The 17059-nt window shown below is 41.2% G+C and overlaps 1 protein-coding gene across 1 annotated transcript in view; it reads left to right on the top strand.

Annotated features, from left to right (window-relative positions):
• The window catches only part of RSPO3 (R-spondin 3), a 78143-nt gene extending 75003 nt beyond the window's left edge, over positions 1–3140 (top strand). The window contains exon 5 of the mRNA XM_089528476.1: positions 1185–3140. Coding sequence (XP_089384602.1) covers positions 1185–1369 — 185 coding nt within the window. The 3' untranslated portion in view covers positions 1370–3140. The remainder of the gene's footprint in view (positions 1–1184) is intronic.
• The last annotated feature ends 13919 nt before the right edge of the window (positions 3141–17059 follow it).

The raw sequence follows: 17059 nt of genomic DNA, 5'->3' as shown, positions 1-17059 counted from the left end.
GCTTTGAATCACATACAACTCTGCTTTATACTCTCATCTTTTATATGCAGATAAAAAATTTATTGTGCATAGATTAGTTGGACAAAGAGCAGATTTTATCAACACAATGCTTCCCTTTTATATGCTTTAGATTATTAGTAAGAATAGTCAAATAAAATTCTCCTCTGTAATGCAAAAAAATTGAATCAGTATCCCACTGTGTCCAAGGCGGGCATGATTTTAATCATTGCACCTTTTTGCTACTGGCCCACAAATTCTGATGATATATCTATTTATTCTCACATTCATATTTTTTTTGTCCTCCATGGGTTTAGCAACAAGACACAGTAAGCCATTTTGCATCAACATTTCTGTGACTGAATACCACTACTGATCATACAAGGCATAAACTGGCACAAGTCCATCCTTGTAAACTTTTCATGCAGTAAACCAGATTGATCCAGCAAACATAAACAATGGAAAATGGGGAAATATGTATACAAAATGTATACAGTCAGAACAAGTGTAATGATAGTCTTCATTTTCCTTTCTTCTTCCTCTTAGTCACAAATTCCAAATTTTCAGCGTAAATTGCAAGAGACTGTAGCTCAATGGTGCCCCTTAGTGGGCTTCTTTTATTGGTTCACATAAATCAATCGGTGCAGGTTTGCATCCTTCCATTTATAAATGTCTCTTTCCACAGTTTGTAGATGTGTGTGGCTGAAGCTTCAAATGTGTACACAACTTTAAGAGCTAATTGTCATTACCTGAAGACTGTGCAAATATGAGTATGAATAGATAGAGTCATTTAATTTGTGTCACTCATTGACTATAATGTAAAACATAAGGCAAGAAACTAGCTCAGTCATAGAAGTTTATATTTTAACTGAATACTTATCAGAAAGATTTCCATGTTTCAGATATTGTAGAATCAAGGGAGGAAGTGCAATGCTTTTATTACATTTTAAAAGAAGAAAATAAGTATAATATGTCATGATTTGGACTAGAGCCAAAGCTACCTGTCCTTCCTGTGTCTCTTATCACAGTCATGATCGTTACCAACCATAACTTCTGGGGAAATTTACATAATAATAATAATAATAATAATAATAATAATAATAATAATAATAATAATGTTTATTTATATACTGCTTTTCCAAATTAGATCAAATATTACAATATTATGTATTGTAACTCTGTTGCAGAGAGAACAAAGGGAAGAAGAAAAAAGCCAAAGAGAGAAGAAAGCAAGGAAACCAGTCAGGAAAACAGAGGTCCAGAATCAAGACAGCAAAACCCAGAACGGGCAAACAAAAGTAAAACACAGTCCAAGAAAAGAAGAGCGCAGGATAAACAGCAGAAGCTAGCACCCATAAGCACTGCACACTAACCGCCTAATACCACTGTTTTAAAGACTTTTGCTGCTGCTATCTCCACCAGGTCCCTGGGCCCGGTGCCCTCCAGTTAAGCCACAAATGGACTATATTACCAGTTATAATTAAATCTTAAACAACATTCCAAGTAATTCCTATTATATTCTACATGCAGTCATAGTTTATTCAAGAGACTGACATGAGCCAAGATTTTGGTGGTGGTGTTTTTATAAAAAACACACAAACAAAAACTTTAAATGGGATACTTTCAAACTTATAATACAAGCTTCCGTGCATCTCTAAGAGACATCTTAAAGTTTTGTATATAAGTATCAATATGGTATAAGGCATAGCAATATATTGAATGACATCTGGAAAAAAAATCTTTTTCCTTTGTAAAAAATATTTTTTGTTTATGAAGCAAGAGATATCTAAGTAAAAGATGCAGTATCCCTACGCGCATAATTATATATGTTATATATGAATCAAAAGGAGGAAATCTCTTAATAAGTTGTGGAAATCTAAAGTCTGATAACCCACAGTCTATCAGAACTTTGTGGTTGCTTGGATTTCATCCCAGAATGAAGTCAGAAACTCCAGAAAGAACCACGCCAGGGCTCTGAAAGTAAAGGAGAGAAGAAGTAGAAGCAACAGCAAGCAGATGAAGGGCTCTTGTGAACAATAGCGACGGGGCTTAGCTATGTAGCGCTCTTATCTGCAGGACAGCACAAATTTTTTTTCTGGTCTAAACCATAATTATACAGTGTGTGCTGTTCTATGCTTTTTGTAACTCTGTGTAACTTAAATCTACATTTCAAATCTTTCAGTGACTCATAAATCATATTTGTAGGAAACAAACAAAAACACTGATTGAATAAAGAACAGAGAAAATAGACCACAGAAATAATGTCATTTGCACTGTTGATTCAATCTCCCCCATTTTAATTAAGAATTCTCACACAACCTATTTTGTAACCAAGGAAAAGGATGCTGTTCTTTGGAATAATGGTGGTAAACTTAATGCTATCCCATTATGTCTTCCCATTTACAGTACAGAACACCTTCTGCCAATGGAAGAGGTAATTTTCCTTCCCCCTTACAGCTTCCTGGATCCCCCATGGCAGATTTTATGGTGGGACAGGAATACTGGAATTAAAAGGAGAGAAAAGTCCTACTGTGCAAGTTGGCTTGTATGATGTTAGACTCAGGGTGTGTATATATTGAAGTTAAAGGAAGGAGAGTCTACCTTTTGAACTTGGGTCTTGGTCACATCAAGTAGCAGGCAAAGCTTTTTGAAACTTGTTGAAAAATGTGTCAAGTAGTATCTTGCAACAGGTCACAGGCTAACCTGTTCATCCAGACAAGGCAAGATGCTTTTCAAGGCATAGCTACAGGAAGCAATGCAAGATTTAACAACTACAGGTTGAGTCTTCTGTATTCGACATGCTTGGAACCAGAAGTATTTTGAATTTCAGATTTTTTCAGATTTTGGAAAATTTGCAGATAGATAATGAGATATCTTGGAGATGGGAATCAAACCTAAACATAAAATTCATTTATGTTTCATATACACCTTTTAAGCCTAAAGATAATTTTATACATAATATTTTAAATATTTTTACATGAAACAAAGTTTGCTTACAGTGACCCATCAGAAAGCAAAGGTGTCACTATTTTAGCCAGCCATGTCGACAATTTTGGATTTTGGATTTAGGATTTTGGAACTCTGGATAAGGAGCCTCAACCTGTATAACTGAAACTACAATAAACTAATATTTTATATATCCAGTCTGGTGAAATAAATTGTATGTCTGGCCAAAAGCAACAACATAATTGTACTTCTAAGCTATTCAGAAAAATAACAAGCAATGTGACAGAACTCATTTTGTTTCTCTTACTTGCTGTAATTCCACCATAAGCAAAAGTGGTAAATGATATAGCTATGTTAGTCTGTAGAATAAGTATATAGAGAGATCGTGTAGTACCTTTGAGACTAACTGAAAGAAAGAAGTTTGTCTCAAAGGTGCTACAAGATCTTTCTGCAAAAGTGATCAAGTGAGCTAGGGGTAGAAAAATTATGAATAGATTGGGCCATACAGAAAATCTACACACAGAGACAGATACCTACACAAGAACTCCAACCATTACCCATGACAAAAAAGAAGCACATTAAAAGCACTGGGCAAAAAGGATCTGTGCGACCCACTTCCTGGAAGATGAATTGAAGCACCTGGACTGGGCTCTACAGGCTAATGTACAGGCTCTCCAGCTCAGACATCAGAAGGGCTGCCAGACCCAGAAAAACCCATAGTGAAGACAAACAGCCACTCAAAGGAAAGGTATTTTTACCATACGTCAAAGGAATCACAAACAGAATAGGGAAACTGACGAGGAAACTCAACAGCCAAATGATGTACAGACCAAAAAGAAAATCCAGCAAGTGCTGTGCTCAGTGAAGGACAGGAGAGACCCTCGCACAGCCGCATACCGTGCAGCTGCGGACAAGTCTACATAGGGACCACCAATTGCAGTGGTCAAATGCAAATCAAAGAACATGAGTGACACTGCAGACTGGGCCAGCCAGAAAAATCAGCAGTAGCAGAACATGTTAAAAATCAACCTGAGCATAAAATGCTATTTGAAAACATTGAAATTCTGGACCATGCCAACAACTATCAGGTCAGAATGCACAGGGAAGCCCTTGAAATCCACAAACACCTGGACAACTTCAACAGGAAAGAAGAAACCCTGAAAGTACACAAAGTTTGGCTATCAGTCCTGAAAAACACCAAAATCAAGACTCAACACATGCAAATGAACATCATCCGGGGTCAGGGGCTTTCCCAGCAGACAATGGATCACTAATTAAAAAGACACCCTGAGGCCTTGGCATTCAACAGCAGACCAACACACAGATTGACATGCAAATCACTTCCTCTCAACCAAGAGTCACACAGTATATATACCACATTCACTTCCATGCAAGCATTCTCTGAAGATGCCAGCCACAGATACTGGTGAAATGTCAGGAATAATCCAGAACACAGCCACATAGCCCCCAAACCCCACAAAAAACGATGGATGCCATCTGTGAAAGCCTTCGACTTCACATTAGATAGGGAGACTTGGAGGTCTCTCATTCATAGGGTTCCAGTTGGTTGACGTTGATTTGATGGCACTGAAAAACCAGAGCGACCAAGAAATGGGGAAATCACTGTCAGCATTAGCTTCATGTAAAGCTGTAACAACTATGGCAACTTACCCCAGAGCCTTACTGCATAAGAAAAGAAAGTGGAAACAGAGCCGGAGAGTAGCAACTTTCTCTGTACAGTGCTTCAGTTCTCTTCCCATGGGAGACATTTTTAAAAGCAGAGGTTTTTTCTAGCTGGAAAAATCTGTTCAACAAAAAACATGTGATACAACCATCTCCTGCAAGAAGAGAAGTGCTATGATATCATACGGTAAGGCACAGAGGAAGCTTCAACCCTCCATCTCTGTTTCCTCATTCGTATCTTGTGTGATAAGACTGTTTCATTTTTTAAAATCTGAAACCAAGTCCACGTTTTTTTTACGGAAAAAGACAGACAAACATTTTTAAATGGAACAAGTTAAAAGTGATGTGATAAGAGCAAAAGCTGACTTTGGTTTCATTTTTGGCAGATTTTTCAGACTTTCCACCGCTATTTTAAACATTAGCAACAGTGACTTTTATAGCCAACCAGCTTTAACACTCTGGGGGGGGGGGGGACCTTGCTTTTAGACACTGAAACAATTTAATTTGCATTATTGATTGTGTTGCTGGCAACAAAAATGACTATGCTCATATGTCCTTATCCACATATTTTTCTTTCTTACTAAGTTTAGGTAAATATTTAATCTTCTCCTACATAGTTCAACATGGTTTCTACAACCACAGAGTCCTTGGAAACATATGCTACAATATGCAACACCAATTCAGTTAGCATTGGTGTTTAGTGAAGTCACAGTAATGACAAATATTTCATCTTCTCCTACCCTCTTTCCCTGAAATAGCAAGCTGGAATGAGTCTTCACAGTCACTTGTGCCTGCACTTAAATTTTCATCAGGTGATTTATACTGCTCACTCTTGGAATGACAGAGAGGTGAAAAAGTGGCTGTCTTGGTGTGAAAATATAATGATTAATGTTAACAATGTTTTGAAATAAAGTGGGGAGAAAGTCTTTTATAAGTGATGTCAATTATCAGATAATCATTCCCCATGCCTGCATTTGTTAATTGGTAAGTTAATAAGATATAGCTGAAGGCAGAATGCATTTGGTTCATCTGGATTTGAAAATGGGCATAAGGAATAGAAACTATTTTATTGCTATTGTATATCAAAATCTCAATTTTAAGTAGAAAAATGTCACTTTTTTCTTTCAGGATCAGCAAACGTATACTTCAGTTTTTAAGCATTACTTACGGCTACTACATTAACCCACTAGAGTGACTCACTTTGTATGACTTTTGAGCTTGGAGGAAAAAACCATTAATTTCACTTGTGGAGAATCAATTAAAAATAGACTAGTATCTGTCTCCATAAATTGACAGTTGTGCTCCAGTTCCAGTTACTATTCATATAATGAAGGTGGGAAGACGCTCATGTCAACAGATGTACGTATGTGTATATAGACGCCAAGCCCAGAGAAACAATCACAAGGTAATTTGGAGATACATGAACTTAATGTACCAACTGGAAATTCTCAGTGCAAGTATTTCAGAATCAAATTAGTGCAGAGGAATTCAGCCCTTTAGGGCAAACATTTCTGGTAGACACTGTAGAACAAGATAGCCTTATGTTACACCTCCCAAAGTATATGCTATAGTTGTGGCCATTCTAAAAGATTTAATGGCAGGGTATAGACCGCCCAAAAAGGATGGTCTCCCGGCACCTAGTTTTGGTCCGCGGGGAAGCTGCAGCTTCCAGACTGCAGGGCTTCCCTGGAGACCAAAAAGAACCCGTGAAAAGCGGGTTCTTCTTGCGATGCCATTACAATGTCACAGTGCACCATTGGTGCACTCACGGTGTAATGGTGCCATGACGTGTGGACACTATGCATCTGGCACGTCATAATGGCGGCACCTGTCTGTACAGGGCACCACCATTTTGACGTCCTCGTCACGTGTGAGGGGCAAGGGGAGTCTAGAAGCACTGCCCCGAGGCACCCCTCGCACATGATGAGGGCGTCCTTTTCATCCCGTCTGGACTGGGCCAATATTCTAATCCAGTGATTAGAAAGTAAAATGTGAAGCATTCCCTTATCTTCAGTGGTCCCCAAGCTTTGCCCTTCAGGAGCTTTTGGACTTCAGCAACCAGAGGCCTCAGCTATGTTGACCAATAGTCTGGGATTCTGGGAGCTGAAGTCTAAAATCACTTAAAGGGCACAGTTTGGAGACCACTGTAGTAGCTGAAGGACAGCATCAAGATCTATGGCATTTTACTGAATATTATATGCAAAAAAGAGATTCCAAAAAGGTTATAATCTCAACTTTGACAACAACGGAGAGAACAAAAGGAGGACTGGAAGTGACATGGGGTATCAAAAGAAGATGCAGTCAGACAAGGGATGTGCCTATTGCCAGGGAGAGGAGAGACCAGTTGTTACTAGCTGTCCTTGAGTCAACTCCGACTCATGGCGATCCTGTGGACAAGACATCTCCAAGAATCCTTATCCTCCACTGTCTTGCCCAGATCCTGCAAGCCCTTGCCCATAACCCCCCTGATTGAATCTATCCATTTGGTTTGTGATCTTCCTCTCTTTCTTCTGCCTTCTACTTTTCCTAGCATTATTGTTTCTTTCTAGTGATCTGGGCTTCTCATTATGTGACCGAAGTATGATAGTCTCAACTTGATCATCTTAGCTTCCAAGGAGAACTCTGGTCTGATCTCTTCAAGAACCCATTTGTTCTTGGATCGACCAGTGCAACCACATAATGAGAAGGAGAAACACTAATAAATGAAAGCCAATGTAAATCAAAATACATTTGATCAACTCTTATTAAAGGTACAGTGACTCTGCCACAGCCTATAAACAGGAGGCATAGTTCGGGTGAGCCAGCTGCTATGTAAAACTGTTCAAGCAAGAAGCTTTCTGATTTCCACGTTATCATTACATAATGACCCCACATGAAAATGAGATAGTACAACACACATTGTGAGTGCTTTGTGCTTCACTTTGTTATATTATCCTATTTGAAAGGAATGATCTTGGTATGTATCATGGCGGATGTAACTCAAAGTCAATGTGTTGCCTACTGCCATGTATGAGAGAGCTGGACAGCAAAGAAAGTGAATAGAAAGAAAATAAACTCATTTGAGATGTAGTGCTGGAGGAGAGTGCTGAAGATACTATGGATGGCTAAGAAGACAAACAAATAGGTTCCAGAACAGACCAAGCCTGAACTCTCCCTGGAAGCCAGGATGACTAAATTGAGACTGTTCTACTTTGCCATATTATGAGAAGGCAAGATGTGTTAGAAAAGACACTGATGCTGAGAAAGGTAGAAGATAGTAGAAAGAGAGGAAGACCAGACTTGATCAGGGAGGCCATGGGCCTGAACCTGCAGGATCTATGCAGAGCAATTGAGGACAGGGGATCTTGGAGATGTCTCATCCACAGGGTCACCAGAAGTCAAGGTTGACTTGAGGACAGTTAACAATAATAACAACAACATGGCAGAAATGATCCTGCTCAGGCCTGTAGCATTGCCCTCCAAATAAGAATTTTGTCCCCCCCCCCCCCCCCAATGAAATTTTCCCTCCGTTCCCAAATTTTTCTGGCCTTGCAGAGAGAGACACTGATAATCCTTCACCTCTAGAACTCTTCTGTTTGCTGTATTTGCATTCTTGGGAACTTTGACTACTCTTTTTCTTTGGATGTCTACCTGCATTTCTAAAAGCTTGACTGAAGTTTTAAGTTATTGCAATGCTAGAAACTGAGGGACTGAAGGAAAATTTCATTTAGAGGGAGCAGAATTCTTATTTGGGGACAAAAGTGGCCTCACTCCAAATAAAATGAATTTGGCAGCTAATTAATCTCAGCTACCAAAGAACCAAATGCAGCCTGGAATGTTGTGTAAACAGGGGACTGCAAAAGATGTTGACTTTCTGAGGAGAATCCTGTATTCCTTTTTCTCAGCATCTGGCTCATGAGTGTGTATGCCTAATATTAGGAAGGTAGGAATTCCACTGTGACGTTCTGCACATTAGTGCCATAATCACCATGCTTCAACATTACACCAGCTTAGAATACAAATAGGCTAGTGATAGAAAGATAAAATGGTTGCATCCCACTAGAGAATTGGGTAATTGACAGCAGTCCATTCTTGTCAATGCAAATGTGAATTATTAATACGATATTAATTTGCCATAGCAGGAGACCTAATTAAGGTTTGGTGTCCTATTGTGTGACACATTGTATATGCATGGTTGCACCCTAATTAGTCCCAGTGAAGTCAGTGGAACAAAAAGACAAAAGACTCAAGTCCCCCTGAAAACAATCTCATGAGCAGCCACAGATGTTCCTCATTTTTAATTATAACCCTTCTCAGCAGCAAAACATCATTGTCATGGTTACATTCTGCCCTATTACTTTTAAAAACAAGAGCCACTGGAATTTTCAGCACATCGATTGGCTCAAACGACATTGGATTCTTACAAAATACATACCAGTTGGTGTTGTGGGGCGAGGGAGGTGGAGTGCAGGTGCTTTCCTACGTTGCTTTGCTTCTTGTACAATGCTTTGATTGCCCCTCCTGCCCACCTCAGGGCTTTCATGGCACCAGAAGTGCAAAGTCTTAACTAGCACTCTAGAGACTGAAACACCATTATTTCTAGTCAAGATGTCAAGGCTTCTTTTTATAGTTGAAAGGTTTTCTTCAAGTTCCTTTCCCCCTTTCTTTAATTTTATGAAACACCAAAAGTGATAGCTTTCTTTGAAAAATAAAAATATAAAGGACAGAATCTTGTTAGGGCACCATGCTAGTATAAAAACCATTGCTCAAGAGATTGATTGGTTGCCTTCTCAGCGCTTATGTTAATTCAATCCCGAGTGCAATCATTCTTGCAAGTATCCACATGCCCCCCTTCTCTCTCTCACACACACATTCAACTTGATGGGTAGGGAACTAACTGACCATTAAACAATTCAAGGCTTTGGCACTAGCTGTATACAATTATGAGATAAAATAAAACGAAACTAATGTTTATTTACGTGACATTAAAGATTTATAGGATTGTGCCCTTATTTTTAATGCCTTAATGTACATCTACATGGATTTAAAAAGAACAAAGGCCCTGGCATTGAGTGACTTCTGGGGTATTTTCTAATCTCATGGGAAGCCCAATGTATTTCGGGGAATAAAAATGCTCCACATCCATGGAAGTATTTGTTCATCAAATTTAAGAATGGTTTGGAGTCCTTCATGGTGCACAAAGAGAGACTGAACCCTGTGAGCACCCTTCAGACCAGTTCCACAGGCCACCCTTGCCACCAAAACGCAGCTATCGGCTAACTCAATTGGACACACATTTTCCATTGGGTATTGTGCAGCATCTACTAACTAGAAAAAGGGGGGCAATCTGATGTTTTGTCCCCTTCTCTCTCTTTTTGGGCCCAGTCACATTACAGGAATAATCTGATGTGAAACTGGGTTATTTCCAAAACATTCACACTGGCCCTACCTAGTACAGTTTGCGGCGGGGGGGGGGTGGATGTGTGTGTGGAAAAACCCACTTAACCTGGTGCATTTTGCACCGGGTACCTAACCACATCTTTTTTTAGGGATTGAGTACTTTGATCTTTGGTAGTGCGAACACGTTACCAAATCGATCCAGATTGCTGGGATAGTTTCTGCCCATGAGGCATCACCATGCTGATGCAAAGCACTGCCAGTGTGAATGCTGGACCAGGTTAAAATGCCTTGGACTATAGTAGGAACATCATTTCTCTATTGCACCACTGCGGAGATTCGCATCTCTTCAGTACAAAAAAGTAAGTATGAATCCCCCCTTTGACAGATTAGCCCATCCTGCCCCAGGTCACCTATGTGCACATGCTTGCCAGTGCCCCAGTTGGGAAAGTTCCTATTGGCTGAGGCAGCAATTAGTCATGAAGAGACAGCAATCTGTTTGGCTGGCACCATTTTTAGTGGGTATTTTGAAGAATCAGGCAATTCCGCTCACACAAGAGTCTGTCCAGGAAGCGTTGGAAGAGATGGACCCACTACCTCGGGTCAGGGGGAGCGGCGCCTACTTCAGTGCTGAAAGGCCACATAACATTTCATTTCAGTGTCACCTCCTCTGCTGATGTCACCTAGTGCAGTTGACATCTCCTAGTGATACCACCGCTTGTGAATTCTCCAACATTGTGAATTCTCCAAGAAGAAGAAAGAAAGAAAGAAAGAAAGAAGAAAAGAAAAGAAAAGAAAAAAAGAAAAGTGACTTTAGGGTACTAAAATGTCCCAGCTAGTAGGTTAATAAGATAATAAGATAGAGAATATCTTAAATGTACCCTGCTTAATTTTATTAAATTTACCACCACCACCCCCTTTCAACCATGACTTTTCTTTTTTAAAAAAAAAACTTAGAAAACTCACAAATTAGCGAGAAGGTACTAGTTTATAACTATCACCCATAGCAGGTGAATGAAATATTGGCTGTTAAGTCACTATGTAGCACCCACTAATAACACTAGGGCTATGCAGGTATTGTAAACACACAAGTCTACTCAGTGATCTTGAGTGTGAGATGCTGCTGCTGCTGCTGATGATGATGATGATTATTATTATTATGGTATTTATACCCCACCCTTCAGCCCTAAAGGCTATCAGAGCGGCTTACAATTATTATTTTTAATTAGATGGTTCCCTGCCCTCAGGCTTACAATCTAAAAGACACGACACAAAAGGAGAAGGGAATGGTGGTGGGAAAGGGGGATGAGGTCCAGTGGTTCTTTTCTCCCTCTGAGGCCTGGACAAAGGCAAATGGACTGGAGGGAGGGCACTTCTTCTTCAGGCAAGGCCTGATAGAGCTGGGCCTGCCTGTTCACTCCCTCGCAGGCCGAAGGATGACAGTTATCATGGAGGAAGGGCTCTTCTTCTTCAGGCTATCCCTGGTGGAGCTGGGCCTGCCTGATCACTCCCTCGCAGGCTGAAGGATAACAGTTTTCATGGAGATAAAACAGCTGGCTGGTCATAGTGGTGTTTAATGGTTTTAAGGGTATTCCTGTTCGGACAGCCATGTGTATTATATCAGGTTTGAAACACACAATAAATGTTTCTCTTCACTGTACCTGGTCATATGAGAGAAAGGGGGAATCGAACCCTGATCTCCAGTCGTAGTCCAACTCTCAAACCACTATATCATTTTGGTTCTCAGTGGAAGCTTAAATACTATCCTCCTATGATAACCCTGAACCATAAAAAGACACTTAGGATTATACCGAGTTGATGTTTAGAGCATAGAAGAATCACACAGATACTTTCATGTGGCTTTCAGGTTGCATGGGATAAGAGACCTTTAAGCCCCCAGGGCCAGTTGAGTATGTATAGTGTGGAATGGTAGTGGCAGTTACACAAAATCTTCAACTGAACAGATGTCCTGTGTCTATTCTAGTGAGCAGGCAAACAAGACTAAGACTTGTGTCCGTCATACTGCTCAATAACCATCCAGATTATAGACAGTGGTGAAGATGGAACTAACCACAACATAGATGGTCCCCAATCATTGGGTCCCCAGAAGTTGTTGAACTTTCAAGCATGGCCAGTGGCAAATGTTGCTGGAAAGTGCAGTACCAAATGTAAGGACTGTGCAGCCATACGATATTGTCCAAATAACACATCTATTAAGACTGTGGTGCTTAACAGCTCCAATTTCCCTGCATTTTGGAGAGTGAATGAATACATTTGTCATTGCTCCCCTTCCTTGCTTCACTCACATGCCTTCAACAGTAATTTGTCCCCCATAAATTTTGGAAATGAAATTTTCTTACTGCTAAGAAATGAGAAGCACCCAAAATAGTAGAAGACTGAGCCCATAAACATGCCCTATTATAGCTACAAGATTTGGCTTCCAGCCCTGAAAAACAGCAAGCTGAAGACTCAACAAATGCAAATGAGAAATCTCCCAGGATCAGGGGCTTCCCAGCAGACACTGAGCATGAATCAAGTAGACAGTAATCCTCCTTTGCATATCCTCCCACCCTGAGGCCTGCCATTAGCAACAAAACAATATCACTCCTCCTTTCCCAGGATGACAGAGAGAGAGAGAGAGAGAGAGAGAGTGTGTGTGTGTGTGTACACACACACACACCTCCTTTCCAGGCAAGCATTCTCTGAAGATGCCAGCCACAGATGCTGGTGAAACATCAGGAAGAAAACTCTTCTAGAATATGGCCACATAGCCCTAAAACCCCACAAAAATCTATGGATGACGGCCATGAAAGCCTTCGACTCCACATATAGCTACAAAGCTATTAGGTCAGTCCTAATAACCTTAGGAAGAAAAAAAACTATACAAATAGGCATTCCATAGTATTAATGAGTGATTTGTCCTTGGACTTCTGACAAGTGGAAGTCGAAAAGTGCATAAAGAAAATGACACCTTAACCAGGGTACCCTCCTCAGGGATCATTCTTGTGTCTTCATTTTCCAGCAGGGTTTGCATATTAATAATTCATATACAGGCTACAGAACTATACATCAAGCTGAACAAACATGTATATGATATGAATACCTGAAAATATTTGCTATCTGATTTGCAAAAGATGCTCAGGAGAGAGAATTATAAATAAGTGTTTTTTGTATGTAGCAGCTTGAAGGAAGCTAGCATACCTGAAACAAAACTATCATTGGCAATAAGCGGAAAATGCATCCCGAGAAAGGAAAAGAATAAGGACATTAAACATTACTAGTCCAAAGGGATAGCCCTATTTGGTGCCTTTTAATGCTATGAGTCTGCTGTGGGGGCCAGGATTCTGATTGGTCAAGTTCTAAGGAGAACTTGGTGAGACTACAGATGAAAAAAAAAATTCTTCCCATGAGGACACTCACTTTCTGTATTGAGCAGCCTTTCCTGAAAGGATATAGGAGCAGAACTATCAGGAACCATATTTTGAGTCTGGAGCTACACAATAAATTCCAAGCAATCTCAAATGATTATGAGGCACAGAAACAGAAACAACAGCATCAGTCTTCAGACAGCAGGGAGGTGGCCTTGGGGGTTTCTGTGGATGCAATGGCTTTTCAGTTTCCAAAGGAAGAAGAGGCATATAGTGGCCAGGGACCCTCTGCTAAGGGGAACAGAAGCGGTGGGGCGGGGCCTGGCAGATGTCTTGACAGGGGTGTTGTTTTTGGGGGGCAAATATTCTGGATATAACAAAGGCTGACAAGACTCATCAATCACACTGACTCTGTTAGAGAAAAAGATCTTTGGGATGGTTGATGTCTCTTGTTACCGGTGGTTCTGGACTGGTACCAACTGGAACAGATGAAAGTAACTTCCACACAGATTTTCACTCAAATGAGGGTTTATTAACTTTGTTGCTATTTACACTTTACAGCAAGCTACTATACATCTATACTCTTTCAGAGTCCATGCTAGAAGCTTGAATGTGACATCAGTCTTTGTTAGGGTTGCCATAAGTGAGGACCTCCAAACCGGGACAAATGTAGGACAAATGCAGGACAACATTTTCAAATGTAGGACACATTTTTTAAAAATGGAGGACACGCAAAAAATTGAGGCTTTTTAAGAAATGTTAATAGAAATGCATAATCTGGATTGAGACCACTTTAACTGTCTTGGCTGAATGCTATGGAATTCTGGGAATGGTGGTTTGGTCCAGCACCACAGCAGAATGGCAGTTAACCCCTGGAAAGCTCTCTGACCAAGGTGACCAATGCCCTCACCCCAAAATGTAGGGCACCCAAGCAAAAAAAGTAGGACATGGCCAAAAATAAAAGCTAAAAACACCCATGTAATTATAAATCCATGCTTCTTAGCCATGATCCAAATGGAGGACATTTTGAAATTTGACAGAAGAGGACATGTCCTGGAAAAGGAGGAGGGTGCCTGCTCACCTTGTCTCTGGTCCAAAATACACTGCAGAAATAAAACAATGCTGGACTGAAATGCCCAGAGTTCCTCACCAAAGCTGCATCCACACTGAGGAAATAATCCAGTTTGAGAGTGACTTAACTGTCCCGGGTTAGTGCTGGGGAATGCTGGGAATTGTAGTACACTGTGGCCCCAGAGCTATCTCTGACAGGGAGTCCCATAACCCTCCAAATGTAGTTGAACTGCAGTGCCCAGAATTCCTCCCCAGGTGCATCCACACTGAGGAAATGGTCCAGTTTGAGACTGCTCAGTGCTGGGGAATCCTGGGAATTGTAGTCTATTGTGGCTTCAGAGCCATCACTGACAGAGAAGTCTCAATGTCTCCCAAACACTAGCATTCCCAGGATCCCCTAGCACTGAGTTAAAGCAGTCTCAAAGTGGGTTATTATTCCTGCAGTGTGTGTGAGAGATATAAAAGCTAGGGACTGGATTCATTTGGAGGATCTCTGTGTCCAAAACACACTGCTTGGACTGCCAGGGCTCAGTGCTATGGAATCCTGGGAATTGTAGTCTATTGTGGCACTAGAGCTCTCTGACAGAGAAGGCCAAATGCCTCACAGACACCAGAATTCCAGAGCATTGAGCTTTGGCAGTTAAAGGGGTCTCAAAGTGCAGGGGGGGGGGGGAGAGAAAAGCCAGGGAGAGTGAATGAGAAGCTCATCTTGGCTGTGACTACTCTGAGAGGAGGAGGAGGAGGAGGAGGGAGGGAGCCAAGAGAAGTGGCCAGGACCATCAGCCTCCTCTCTTCCACCGCAGACTGCTGGCAAGAGGCTCTGCCCCCAGGCAACACCTCCTCTGTGGACCATTCAGCTTCCTTTTGTCAAAAGAGCTCTGGTGCCACAAGAAACTACAATTCCCAGAATCCTATAGCACTGAGCCATGGATGTTTAAGGGGGGGGTCAAACTATTTCTGCAGTCTTCTGCTACCCCAAAGCCTTCTATTATTTACCAGCAACTTGCAAGGCAAAATCTCTTCCTTCACCAAGCCATTGAAAACCAACCCAAGTGGAGGGCTGATTGCTTCTTTCCCATTGGTCAGCTTCGGGAGAAATTTGCATATTACAAGTAAAGGTGTTTAGGGCCTCAAAAACGATCCTGTGATAAAGAATTACAACAATACTGAATGGTATACATTTAAAAGATGAGGCATTTAGACTCCCAGGGAAACATGAACGATTTATGGCCTTTTTTTTTCCTCACTGTAACCTGGAAAGTAAGGCCTTTTGCCGGGTATATATACCAAGTGGGCTGGCAATAGCTCTGAGTGGCAGATGTCTTTAAGACCTGCTCTCTAGGCTGAGCCAGGCAGGGAGGCGGGGAGGGTGGCACACAGCCATGGGGAGGGGTGGAGCTGCCTCCAGGGCCTTGCTGGGGGGGGAGGTCCCGGGGGAGGGGCCAAACCGGGGCAGGACCGTGTGGCCCTGCCCCAAACCAGGAAAGTCCCGCCTCCAGGCGGGATATGGCAACCCTAGTCTTTGTTCTCTCACAAGATCAACTTTCCCACCAAGTGGACACACCTATTTCTCATGAAGTCACCATACTACACAAAAGCATAACAATAAGACATTTGTTTATATTATGTCTCAGCAAATGTTCTTGAAGACTTGTTCTTCAAGGCCTAGGCTTTCTGGCCTTCAACAGGAACCATTTTAAACTTTAGTTAACCATTGCCACATCTGAACATTTTCCATACAAATTAGAAATATATTTTAACAGACTCCTTCTGAATTCACATTGGACCAAATGATACTGCAAAATGGCGCCTTCAGCTATGATGCTCTGGGCAAGAAGCTGAAGGAGTGTGTGGCCCAGGTTATTTCATCACTCCATACTGTTGAAAGATGGTCCAGGAAGAGAAAGAGGAATGTTGGAAGAGAACAGATGGCACTGCAAATATTGCCATTCAGAAAGATTGGGCGCTTTGAACCATGGCCTGCACTTCTGTAAAGAAGAACCTCTGGCAAGGGATGGGTTGTACTCACAACTGTTGATAAGAATGCATTTGTTAGGTGTTTTTACAAATCTGATCAGAAGTACTTTAAATTGAGTTAAGCAGAAAAGGAAGGCAGGATTCCAGAGGTCAGGGGGATATCAAGTAGTGGGAACAATAGCCTCAATGACTAAGGTGGAACTGGGGAGAACCTATAAATGGGCAGAAACAAAGAACAAAAAAGCAGCTGGAGAGATTGACCCATGGACTTAATTGTCTCTACAGTGATACACAGCACTGAATTTGATCTCTTAACACAGCAAAGGTAAATAGGATTTAGCATGTATCACTCAAACATGCTGGGATGAGTCTCATTTTTGGAATGCACTAACAGAAATGTATCTCATCCCAAAGAAACAGACCAAATAGGCAAGGAGTAGGATTATAAGTCAAGGATGTGTACACCTGTGAGAAGAACCATGACTGAAAACATGGAAAATAGATTCAGAGCATTTAGGTAAAAATTAACAGGGAGAGGAAAAAGTGTCATCATCATGGGAGTATACTATAGACCCCAAGCTAGACTGAAGATTGGAATGATGCCTTCTTAGAATGGATGATCAAATATTCAAGAAGGAAAG

The sequence above is a fragment of the Sceloporus occidentalis genome, unplaced genomic scaffold (assembly GCF_023333645.1).
Source record: "Sceloporus occidentalis isolate IW3139 unplaced genomic scaffold, rSceOcc1.0.p SCAF_6, whole genome shotgun sequence".
Taxonomy (NCBI): Eukaryota; Metazoa; Chordata; class Lepidosauria; order Squamata; family Phrynosomatidae; genus Sceloporus; species Sceloporus occidentalis.
The sequence above is the reverse complement of the archived record's forward strand: the minus strand, read 5'-3'. Positions and strand labels throughout refer to the sequence as shown.